The 12,051-nt window shown below is 44.6% G+C and overlaps 1 protein-coding gene across 5 annotated transcripts in view; it reads left to right on the top strand.

Annotated features, from left to right (window-relative positions):
- Positions 1–12,051, top strand: part of LOC138467666 (protein unc-93 homolog A-like) — a 366,337-nt gene that overhangs the window by 251,460 nt on the left and 102,826 nt on the right. For all 5 annotated transcript variants that reach the window (XM_069607849.1, XM_069607847.1, XM_069607850.1 and 2 more), the window contains 2 exons: positions 8,158–8,369; positions 9,094–9,229. In XM_069607849.1, the coding sequence (XP_069463950.1) occupies positions 8,158–8,369; positions 9,094–9,229 (348 nt within the window). The remainder of the gene's footprint in view (positions 1–8,157; positions 8,370–9,093; positions 9,230–12,051) is intronic.

Raw genomic sequence — 12,051 nt, 5'->3', positions numbered from 1 at the left:
AGCTATGCCAGAAAGAAGCCAGGCTGATATGCAAATACCCCGCTGTCACCTTTGGTTTAAACAGTGACCATGATTTCCATGTTTTCTTGAAACAATCCATGAATAATCCTATGAGGCTCTTTTGAGACACACGTGGCAACTGCTTAACCACCAGAATTCACAACTCTGTGTAAAATAACATGCAACCTCTCCAACACCTTCTCTTCTTATTCTCTCTCTTTTTTAACCAATTGGACCTGCCTTTTGTCCACGTGGTCATGTGCCCCTCGGTTGGGCCACGAGTAACCCTGAGCAACCCAACAAGCAACTTTTTCAAATCCTGCTCATCCATCTTGAATTTACTGGCATTGCATTTGGCAACGAGCTACCCTGATTAACCCAATAAGCAACTTCCTCAACTCCTGCCCATCCATCTTGAACTGACTGGCATTGTCACTTGGGGACTTGCCCTAACCATGGGCTACGAGTAATCCGCCCTCTCGCAGAGGGGGACACACTATATTCGCTCCAACTTATCCACTTGGGCAACTTGCCCCAACCATGGGCTACAAGCAATCCGCCCTTTCGCTGAGGGGAACACACTACATTCGCTCCCTTCTCACCCCCCCTCTTTTTCAATCGGGCGGCTACATTTCAGCCTATGACCCAGAATTACCTATATATTTTATATTTTTTATTACTACCTTATCTACGAGAATTCACGCTGTTCTTGTCGCCTCATTAAGCCCAGTCATGGCTTAGCCCGCCCCCGTGACGTGCTACCTGCCATGAACCAATCCGCGGGTCCGTCTTGTGCGACCAACCACATCGCTCGCCCATCCAACGAATCATCGACCTGCTTACTTAATACCAGGAAGCGGGCTTCCTCCCAAGCTTACGCGCTTCTCGAGAACTCCGTCCTAGAAGCATCGGCCGAATCCGGCACCGGTAAGTTTTTTTAAATAGACGCCACAGACAGGGCGCACTCTGTTCACTTGCTCCCCTGCCGGGATCTAGCCCGAACATTTAGAGATTCTCGTGCCATTCCGCGTCACAAGACAATCTCACCTATTTTTAGCAACCCATTGTGCTTACTAGTAACACTCCACTCACCGCCCGGTGCCAACCATTACTAATCCTTCCAATCACGAGGACGATCACGCCTCAATATATTCAGCCATTCCACAATTGCTAACAAGCTAATAGTAAGCCTGCGACTTGCATAGCTCATGTGCCGTATGCCAACCCCGACACAGGATCACGCGCTGCATGCTAACCCAGATACAGGACCGCACCCGGACCCCGGCACCGGCAAGTCCTGTAGTTACACGCCCTCTTCAGGACGTCCTCCGTCTCCTGGCTCCTTCACCGGGGACTGAGCCCCATCACCTGTGACTTCCCTGACTCCAGGGTAATTCACCCCCTCGTTGTCTAGATCTCATTACCCGACTCCATCCGTCTACCGCATCCATCTTGCCACACCCATCCACCATCAACTTCCTACCAAGCCACCTTCACTTAGCCACACACCTCCTTCCTGACGGTTAACCCCCTCTACACGGCACAATACGTGCACAGTTCTCTGGACCTATACTCGCTCCGTTGGATTCCCATCCTAAATCTGATACTTATCACTTATCCTTGCAGATTGGCTATCCAGCCCCTCTGGCACCCATAACTGGGAGGATCAGTCCACAACTCTCTGGAGCTCTCCCCTTAACTCAATTGGGTAAGATTCATCCAATGTCCTCAATTATGAATACCATACCATTTCTCTTGGCCCTATCGTTCAACTAACTACTCCTCTCTTTTTCTTTCCTCTTTCCTTGGTACATCGTCCATGCATTACCTCACATTGGGCTTCATTACGACCCTGGCTCTAATGGGTTAACTGCGCCGTAAAAGGGTGCGGCGCCGTTAACCCATTAGCGCCTGATTACGAGGTCCCTTTGCGGGACCCGACCTTAACGGCTGGTCTACACCAGCCGTTAAAGTAGGGACCCGCAAAGGGACCTTGGTGCTAAGTACGGTACCGCAATTTGCGGTACCGTACTTAGCGCCTTCCCCATTCCCATAGAGCCCTATGGGGCAAAAATGGGAATGGGGAAGGGCCATGGAGGAAGGGGGAATTACCGCCCCGCCAACCTTGTAATGGGGTGGTAATTCCCCCTTTCTCCATGGCGGAGTCGGTAAGTTACCGGCATGGACCATGGTGCTATTAGCACCATGGTTTTCCGCCTGGGTCGTAATGAGGCCCATTGTCATAAATGTCAATATGCATAAATGCAAATATCTATTGTTATATAAATTACTTCTTTTCCACTATCACCACCACCACTTACCACCACGGATATAAAAACGACTATCTTGTTATAATGTGTTCTCAAACATTATGTCTGAATTGTATGCATTTTGGATGAAATACAATTGCTTACGAAACTAATGTCCTCCAACAATGTCACTTCACCATGTGTATCACTTCACCACCTAACCAACTCACGTATCACAGCCTTGAAAAAGACCAAGGTTGAAATGCGCGTCGGCTGTGTTGCTATTCGCTATGTCAAATAATTGTCATTCATGACTACAATGATGTTCTCTTTGGTGCCAACTAACCAAGAAATAAATTATTCTTGTAATGACAAAACACTTGACTTGATCATTAATATAATCAACTTGCACAACTGCGACATTATGGACTAACACATCCAACCAGCGCTCAACTAATCCACGGATTTGTCATCCCCTTTAATCATAAAACCATGTTGTCAAACTAAAATGTTAAAGATTTCCACCAACTTCCAATAAAATAAAACCACATAAAATATCAGGTTGATGTCGCAACCATTTAAAAACATAACCGAAATGGATGTTAAATCGGCCATATTAACATTATTATTATACGCTTTCAGGTAACTTGCGCGCAAACCACCCAGGCTTTCACACCATAATAGTAAATGTTCGATAGTTTCCATTTCATTTGTGCCACATAGCCTATATTGTTGGTCACAGCGTGCTATACCTATTTGGGCACCTTGGGTCATCAGTGCCACACTTATGTTAAACTTTAGTCTTAAATGTTGTTTAACGATTGCACCTTTGGGGTATGCCATTATGTAAAATGGTTTGTTTTCCCGGTGAGATATATACCCACAAAAACCAGAACTATGATTCCCAGATAATAGGTTAACACAATTCTGTTCTTTACTAAGTTCCAGCATTTTGGCTTTCAAATGTGACTTAATCACATACACTGCATCATTCGAGGAATAGCCACAACAGCCTTCTTGCCATTTTAAACATAAGTTTAACATATTTCCCTAGGTGTCCATTTTATAGAAATTGTCTATCGAGCAGAAAGCATCTAAAAAGCAGCCTATCATACTTTCAGGGTCAGATTTCAGCAGTCTGTCACAACATATGATGGTCTTCACTGTTGCACCCAAAACTATTCCAACTATTTCAAATTCCAAGTATATGTATTCAACGGGGAGTGATGGTGGCAGGCCCAAGAGTCGCCTTAAGGTAATCGCCTCGTATCGCTGGAGGAGATTCCTGAGCTTCCCATCCCATATTTCAACATCATAGAACATGATTGGGTGTACTTCAGTATGGTAGAACAGCATTGTTGTTTCAATATACATTCCACTCTGTTTGCCTATAAATTGTTTAATCACTCTTGCAGCTTGGGTGCACATTACTTTTGTCTCTAACCAATGAGTATCCCACTTTAGGTTGTATTGGACACATATACCCAAATACTTGTAGCAGGCAACATTTTCCAACTCCAGGCCATTTAGAGAGCAGAAAGGCTTGCAGTTATTCCCGACTGTTGGGGCAAAAGTCATGGTTTTGCTTTTATCAATGTGTAAGTGTAGCCCATTCAGATCAGCAAATTTGCCTAGCGCATTTATCAAGCTTTGCAGACCACGGGGAGTATGGTCCAGTAAAACCAGGTCGTCTGCGTATGCTAGCCAACTCGTGGATTGGCGACCTAGTTTTACTGGACAAAGTAAAGGACTATTAAACTCGAGACCCAAGTCGGAATGATAAAGATTGAAAAGAGTGGCAGCGACTAGACATCCCTATTTAACACCCCAACTAGTTGGTAATGCAGCTGATAATCTGCCCTCAATATCTAAGCTTATCCTCACTGAAGTTTCAGTGTGAAGTAACATCAACATTTTAAGGAAGCCCAAGGGGATGTTCCAGGAAAACAGTTCCCTCCATAATCGACCTCTAATTACTGTGTCGAAAGTGGCAGAAAAATCATTAAATGCCACGTATACTTTTAGGTTCCGACTAGTCCATGCATACTGTTGAGGTTACCAGTATTAAGAGGTTATGGATGGTTTTGGATTTCTTTATAAATCCCATCTGATTTGGTGGTAATATCTAATTAGCACCAATCCAATCATTTAGTTCCAACAACAACACCTTTGTCAGTATTTTGGAGGGCACATCTAACATAGCAAGAAGACGGTAGTTAGCCGGTAGATTCTGGAAGCCCTTTATGTGTACAGATAAGATATGACTCTCTCTCCAAGACAGGGGGGGGTGATTCCAGTTTTACCCATATGAGAAAATATCAGAAACGGGCATTGGGCCCATTTCTCTGGTTCTGCCTTAACTAGGGCATTGCAAATACCATCCGGCCCTGCAGCTCGGGATTTGTTAAGATGCCTGATGATATTGGCAATTTCATTACTAGATGTCTGACATTGCCATTCAACATCTGGAGGAGTTAAAGTATCGCCTTTGAACTCATCTAGCCCCAACGTCTTTTCAATGTGAATTTTCCAGTCTGGCTCTGTAACGGCAATAGGAAGTAGTCTGTGCGGGAAAATACCCAAGGGGAGAAGGCCAATCTAAAATACAGATGGACAAGAAATAATTTGGATGCTGAGTATAAATTATGCATTATTAAATAAATGAAATCCCTCCTGCAGAATAATTGGCAATGTGTCAGGTTTGATACAAAGCAACACTTCATTAACCTTTACAGTACCAAGAGGTTAATGAAGTAAGCTGGATTTAAAATTTGTGTGGAAGTTTTTCCATTTATTGCAGAAGTATAACGAGCCATCCAATGACAAATGAGCAAGGGAGGGGCACAAAAAGTTGAAGACCACAAGTTCATATGTATACATCATTACAGTAACCAATTTCTGCTGAAATCTGACACATTGTATATGTTTTGAATGCCATGCCAAAGTAAATGTTGATTTGTACTTGTGCTTTAAAGTAGCTGTTTGCAAGTGTTGGTGTGTGTACAACACATTTATGTAACCAGACTGATTGATTCAAACTAATGAGATTGCGTATATAAAGTGCATAATTGCGAAAGGGTGTAGCAGTTTTTATTTGCGTCTAGAAGTGAATACAGTACTAAGTCTGATGGTGCATAGCTGAAGGTCCAAAATGAAACAATACAATTAGCAAAGTGGAAGAGATATGCTACTTCATCCTATGTATTCCAGCTCTTACATCTTTGGTTGCAAATTCAATGGGAATACACTAGCGGTAAATGCTGTCCTATCACATCCCCCATCTAAGGTGGAGCAAATGCTGGACAATCTAGCAAAAGAAATGTGTTTTCAATAGGGACATTGAAAGTAGTTAAAAAAAAAACTCTGCCTCTGAGATGCCCGCACTCTCACCACCATTCGATGTAATGCAAAAAAGTGTCAGAATTGAACCGTTTGTGCATAAAAAATGTACAGAAGTGAGATAAAACGGCACAGTACCCTACCCATATCCACCTTCAAAATAAAGGAGGAAATGCAAATTAAAATGCAAAACTATATAAAGTGGATTTTCTGAATTACCACAGTGTTATTCCATAAACACCAAAATTGTTAACACTGCTGCAGTGATAATGCTGTCATTGGGTGCAATTGTTTTACGAATATCAGCAGCTGTAAAGGTAATTACCACCAGCAGACTAACATGACATGCCAGAATAAAGAAAAGGATCACCCGGTGCAAATAAGACAACTTATCGCGCAGAGTCATTAATTTGGATCTATGGCCTGAGCTTTAAATCTGCTTCTTTCCTGACCCTGCTTGTTATTATGAGTTCATGAAAAAACCTGAGTCTGGTTGGGTGGGAGGGGGGAACTGACAGGTTGACATGGATGAAAACACAAATGGAGCTCGTTTCCAAGCTCTGGGAGAGTATCTGGAGGGGCTAAAGACAGGTTTAACATATGTATGCCTGTCCTAACGCCTCCATTCATGCTGTGGGGGTTATTGATTCTTTTTGAAGGTGGGGGTGTGGGCGTAACGGGAGCCTCTCGTTTGCTCTATGCCTTTAAAAACAAAATGGCTTCACAGCAGCATGAGACTTTCATGCTGGCATGAAACCAATGATTTCATGAGCAAAAAGCAGGCCGTTTCCATGGTAAATCATAGGCAAACCATTGAAAATCAATCATGGGTACAGGCAGCATTTACTCTATTTGCACTACACAGTGCAAATAGAAAAGTGTAAAGAGGCTTCCGCTGTCTCTTTTCACTTGCAAATGCTGAAAATATCCTGGAGAGGGCCTGTTTGCACTGCAAACGTACTCTGTCACTTCCGGGCAATTATGAGCTCCAAATAAGTGTTGGAAAGACACTGGAGCTCATTGTGCTCCTAGGTGTAATTTGACGATGAGGAGTTACCTTTTCACTCCAACGTAAATGCCTCCCTGATGCCAAATGTTCATAATTTTCCCGGCGGAGTGCAAAAGTGCAAGGCAAAAGTTGGCGTACACTCTGCCGTGCAAAGTGAGTAAATGCTATCTGGCATGGCCTCATGCCAGGCAGCGTTTACTTTCAATTGTGTGCGCTGTTTGCCATGCTTGCATGGTAAGCAGTGTTCACAATTACAATTAAACTCTGGCCGCCATGCGAGCATGGCAGGCAGCATGTACAATGGATCCCTATGAGGTCCGTCTGCTTTATGCTGGTGCATAATCTCCAGCATTTGAGCCGAAACTCAATTCAATAATGATGATCGAGGCGGATATCTGTGACACACAACAGTGATGGCAGATTGGCAGGATTTTGTTGCGCCAGTAGGCAAGAGTGTCAGGTGCTGTGCGCCCTCATCCTTTCATTGGTTGCAGATGTTCAATTAGACATTGCATGGCCCCCCACTTAGTCCATGCTTTTGAAGTTCTGATGTCTTTGACACTGGTAATGCTTCACCCTCTGACAGACTGGTAGCATCAAGCATGATTTTTCCCATGATGTCACAATCTTTTTAATCCTGAATTGTTTCTCCCTCGGCAGGAGAAACCATTTTCATCTATAAAGGACATTGTGGCAGTAAGAGAATTTAAAATTCTGTCTGTTTAATCTGTTCAGGACATAAAACCAGATGCAGTGCATTAATGAAGTGTTAGAAGCCGCACCAGAAGGCGTTAGAGTTTGGTAGGTGACTGGCACAAAAGTTAGTGGTCCAAAACAGAAGTGCGGGCCTCTAACGAGGGTGAAGGTCACTTGGCAACCAATATAGCCAAATGGTAAGGACTCTTAGAACACGAGCAAGAGAACAAAGTAAAAACACATGCTTTCCAGTGGCAGCTTGTCCATGTTTCCTTGCCCAGTCTGCACACATCACAAAGGGAACTTGGAATCCAGGCCTTGACAGGCACTTAAAGCCTGCCTTTGGAGCCTGCTTATTTGCTAGAGAGCTGGAAACAGTGACAAGAACAAAAGGAAACATGTATGCAGGCTTCCACTGGTGAACAGAGCTGGCATTCCACACTTTCTCATTCTGGAAGGTATGGTAATGATTATTAGGTATTGCTATATGCATTCTTTCATGTCTTACTTGAAGCGTTGATGGCATTAGATGATCCTCTGCTCTGTGTGGGTCTGCAACCAATTGGGGCTATCTACAGTGAAGGCGCAAGGGATTGCAGCACAACAACTGCACAGCCTCGTTTCTTAGGGAAAACCTCATTAAACAAATAAACATTAGGTTTCAAGAACAAATATTTGTGTTTTGAGTGATGGTTAGCACTACTCCTTTAACGGGGATAGAGCACCCGGAACAGTCTTTCTCCAGAGTTATTACATTTATCGCAGTAGCTGCTATATCAATGTGTGATATATTTGTATTTAGCATTTTCTTCAACACCTCTCATGAAGACACCAGACCTGACTGCTCTTGTGCTTCCTTTGCAGTTTGTGGTGTCTTGGCGGTAGTGTTAGTTGCAACGCTTCTGGATCAGATCGACCTCGGGGAAGGCCTGGAAAAGGATGAGAAAGTGGAGTCGGTGGGCTCGTCTTTCCTTGCTACCTTCCGGCAAATGAAAGACAGGCGTCAGTGTCTCCTCATCCCATTGACCATGTTCAGCGGCTTCCAGCAGGGGTTCCTTGCAAGTGATTATACACATGTACGCAATTTATAATACGTTTATTGGTGATATTTGTATTTCTGTTTATTGATTTATTAAGCGTTTTTCGCCAAAGCGCTATACATTAAAAGAAGGTAAAAAAATCTGGGCAAATGAAGTATCAATGCATCAAGGAGGTTGAGGATGAAAGAAGGACATTTTTTAGAGACAGGTAATAAGCAAAAGCTCCCAGTAGGGGGCTTTTGCTTTATAAGTGCCGCCAGAGCAGAGCTTAACTTAAGCACAGGAGGCTCATTCATTTCACAAAATGGATGCCTCCTAATGCTTAAAATTTGAGCCTCATTTCCTTAACATTTTACATAGGAACTTTCTTTTAAAGTATTTCTTATATCTATTTTTGAATATGGCCAATCTTTTTAAACAATAAAAACTTTCTGTGAACTACCCCTATAAAGATAGTGCATAGAGATGCAAGCTAATAAGCTGGAAGACCAATAAGTAGTGTGGAGCAGTAGTAAGATAGAGGACAAGAGCTGAGAAGTGTTGTAGCAGGCAAAGCAACAAAAGGACAAGCCTTACCATATTAAGTTAATGACAATATTTCCTTTGTGGCGTACATGGTTCGATAAGATGTGATTGCAGATATTTCGAGGCACTACTTTAACTCCCTGTTTAAATATATATTTTCAGAAATGTTGCTCCATGAAGGGGTTATAGTGACTAATGAGTGTGAATGTTCTTTGCCGTCCTCTCCTTTCCATAGGCCTACGTGACCTGTGCTCTGGGCATTCGGTTTGTGGGCTACGTGATGATCTGCTTTGGAGCGGCCAATTGCATCTTGTCAGTGCTGGCTGGAAAGCTTTCTGAGTACACCGGCAGGATCGCCATGTTTCTGCTAGGTAAGGATCTGTGTGTATGTGTGTGCGAGACCATCACCGGGTGATACCCTGGCTGTATCCTGGTCACACGTTGGGCCATGCAAGCAGCGAAACTCTGCAGAAAATGTTTGAAGAAGAGGCTGTCACTCTGCTATGCAGCAGACAACAGTCAACTTGAATTGCGTTGATAGGTTGGCATGTCTATATGAACATGCCTTCTTGCCATGCATCCGTAGTTGGGGAGACAATGCCAGAGTGTACTTCCCTCCCAGTGGCGATCTCTAGTAATATTAATATCTTATGCCATAGTTTAATAAATGATCTCAGTTGACCTGTGTTGTTCAGTAGGTGGGTGTTGCAAGTGCTCTCAAAAAATCCTCTTGCCATTAGCCAGTATTAAAGCTCTGTGGTCTTTAGTGGCCAAGAGCACATTCCGCAGAGGTGGTACAGCTTCCATGAAGCCATCAAAGGGGTACAACCCGAGGAACTCCAGGACCACTGTTATGCCTGCCTAGGGACAGTCCAAAGTTGTTTTCATGAATATAGCTCCTTCAACTTTTCTGAATTAACAATATCTTGTGCTACTTGATGTAAATATGTTAAGGAGCTGGACTCACAAGGCACATGCAATCAACAACATTCTCTAGGAGGGAGGCTGAACAGCAGGATTCATGGTTGAAAAATATGTGTGTACCATGGATCTACCATGGAAAGTGCATCATTGTTCCACAAATTGGGACTTCATCTGGATGTGCCTGCCATTTGGTAGGTATCCACCATCGGTTTGTTTAGCTGTTAAAATGTACGCACAAAACGAGACATTTTAAATGCTGTGAAGTGCAAAGGTAAGGCGTAAAAGCACAGTGTTAGCCATTTCTGTCTTATTTTTATACTTCAGGGCATTTTGTGCCCTTCGAAGTTGTGGGAGAAGTACAACGCAGGGTGTGCATCCCTGGTTTGCATTCCTCCTCCATCATGGATGAGCACCCCTTCATGAGATTCTAATGCAGAATGAAACATCGCCTGGAAAGCTTAATTTGAAGGCCGTTTTTTTGTAGTTTTTTAAATCTTTTTACACAGCGGAGCATGAAAGTGAATAGTAAAGACAATTAGCCTGCTTTTGTGCAAAATTACAGCATAAAAGCAGCTGTATTTCTTTTACGATTCAATTTTCATGCCCTTCCAAGGCATAGGAGGGGCACAGACCAGAGTTTGCATCTTTTCTTTGCTTTCCTCCTACGTCTTGGAAAAGTACCAGGTATTACGCCTGCATGAGATTTACATACAGGCGTAAAACATATGGAATACACTTTTCATTTGCACCTCCTAATAAGTAGGCGAATTCCACAGGAATCTGTTAATAATGCCGCCTGGAAAGTGTAGCATTTATTTTTTGCAAAACGGAGCGTAAAAGTGAAGAGAAAAGACAAGTTTGCCTTCCTCTTCCCAATTACGTTCCACTTTGTAAATGTTAAAATGTGCACGCAGGATTGTCCACCAGGGAGCGCACAGATGCAGTAGCAGAGCTGTGTCGCTCTTGCTTCACGGGGGCGATTGTGGGACCTGAACCCCCTCATTGAGCCCTCACCTGGGAGATGAAATTGTTCCTGTGCTGCTTGTCCTGGTCCCCAGCACATTCGAACAAACTTTGAATGCCTGGGGGAGCTTTAACGCCAGAGTTACATTGAAGAATCTGCACTGCAGAGTGCAGGAAAGCTATGGCTCTGGAAGTGGGTCCATGCTGTGACAGGGGTAGCCCACGGATCCTTTCCCATCAGCAGAGGGGGGTGGTTGAGCCCACGGGACACAGGCAGCCCTCTCCACTCCCAGGTGGGTGAGAAACCTCCCGGGCTTGGAGTAGGCGGAAGCAACCCGACGGTATCCAGTCAAGTGAACTTGTGTTTCTTGGTAGCACTGCATCAGGCCAAACAGCGAAGCGCTGGGTTGCGGGTTTAGAAATCTGCCTTCTCGTTCGCGGGTGAACAACCATGTTCCCATCCCCCTCCAGCAGAAAGCGAGTGCTGAGGCGCTTTTATGGTGCTCTCCGCCGGTGTCATGGAGCACTATTTCCGGCGACACCACAGAGACGGTCGAGGAGGGGGACTCGCAGAGGACGGTGAGCAGCAGTGGGGAACACAAGGCCAAGGAATGGTGCTATATGACCGAGCGACCCCTTGCCCCAGGCCAAGTGGGTACGCACCACTTGTAATCAGCAGCGTTACATGGGCCGGCAGGACAGCCTCCGTATGGAGAGGTCCTTGCTGCTGCCGAACTGAGATAACGGTCTGTGTGCACGGTGCAAGAGTATGTCTGTGCCCTACCCAATAAACAGCGACCTTCCCCATCGGCCTTCCCAAGAAGAGTAATCTCTTTACTGCCCCCAATCTTGTTTTACTCCTCAGGCTGGAACCGTGACAGCAGTGTTGGGAATACAACATTTGGAGAGGCTATTTAGCAAACACCATACATGCTCCCAGCAGTTGGGTGGGATTATAAGGTCTCAGAGAGGACACTTTTCTGTGCTTACCACAGTTTCATTGCCGTCACCCCAAGGGCAGGAGAGGATGTCGGGGGCCCTGGGGCCATTGGCTGTGCAGGTGGGCCCTGTGGTTTTAGCTTCCTTAAAACCTTCCTTCCCTCACAACCCAAGGTATTTAGAGCTCTATATACCCACAATTCATTCAGGGACTGACCTCACATGATCTCTCAGGCTTCATTGGTTTGGGATGTCAGCCATGGACAATAGGTGATGAGTTGGCAGTTAGCCCTGCAAGCATATAGGTACAGGGCCCACCACCGACCAGTGGACAATGAGGAGCCAACCAGAATGGCGGAGTCAGAAG

This window comes from Ambystoma mexicanum, chromosome 4q (assembly GCF_040938575.1).
Source record: "Ambystoma mexicanum isolate Mex_15411 chromosome 4q, UKY_AmexF1_1, whole genome shotgun sequence".
Lineage (NCBI taxonomy): Eukaryota > Metazoa > Chordata > Amphibia > Caudata > Ambystomatidae > Ambystoma > Ambystoma mexicanum.
Note: the sequence above shows the minus strand (reverse complement) of the source record. Positions and strands in the feature narration are given on the sequence as shown.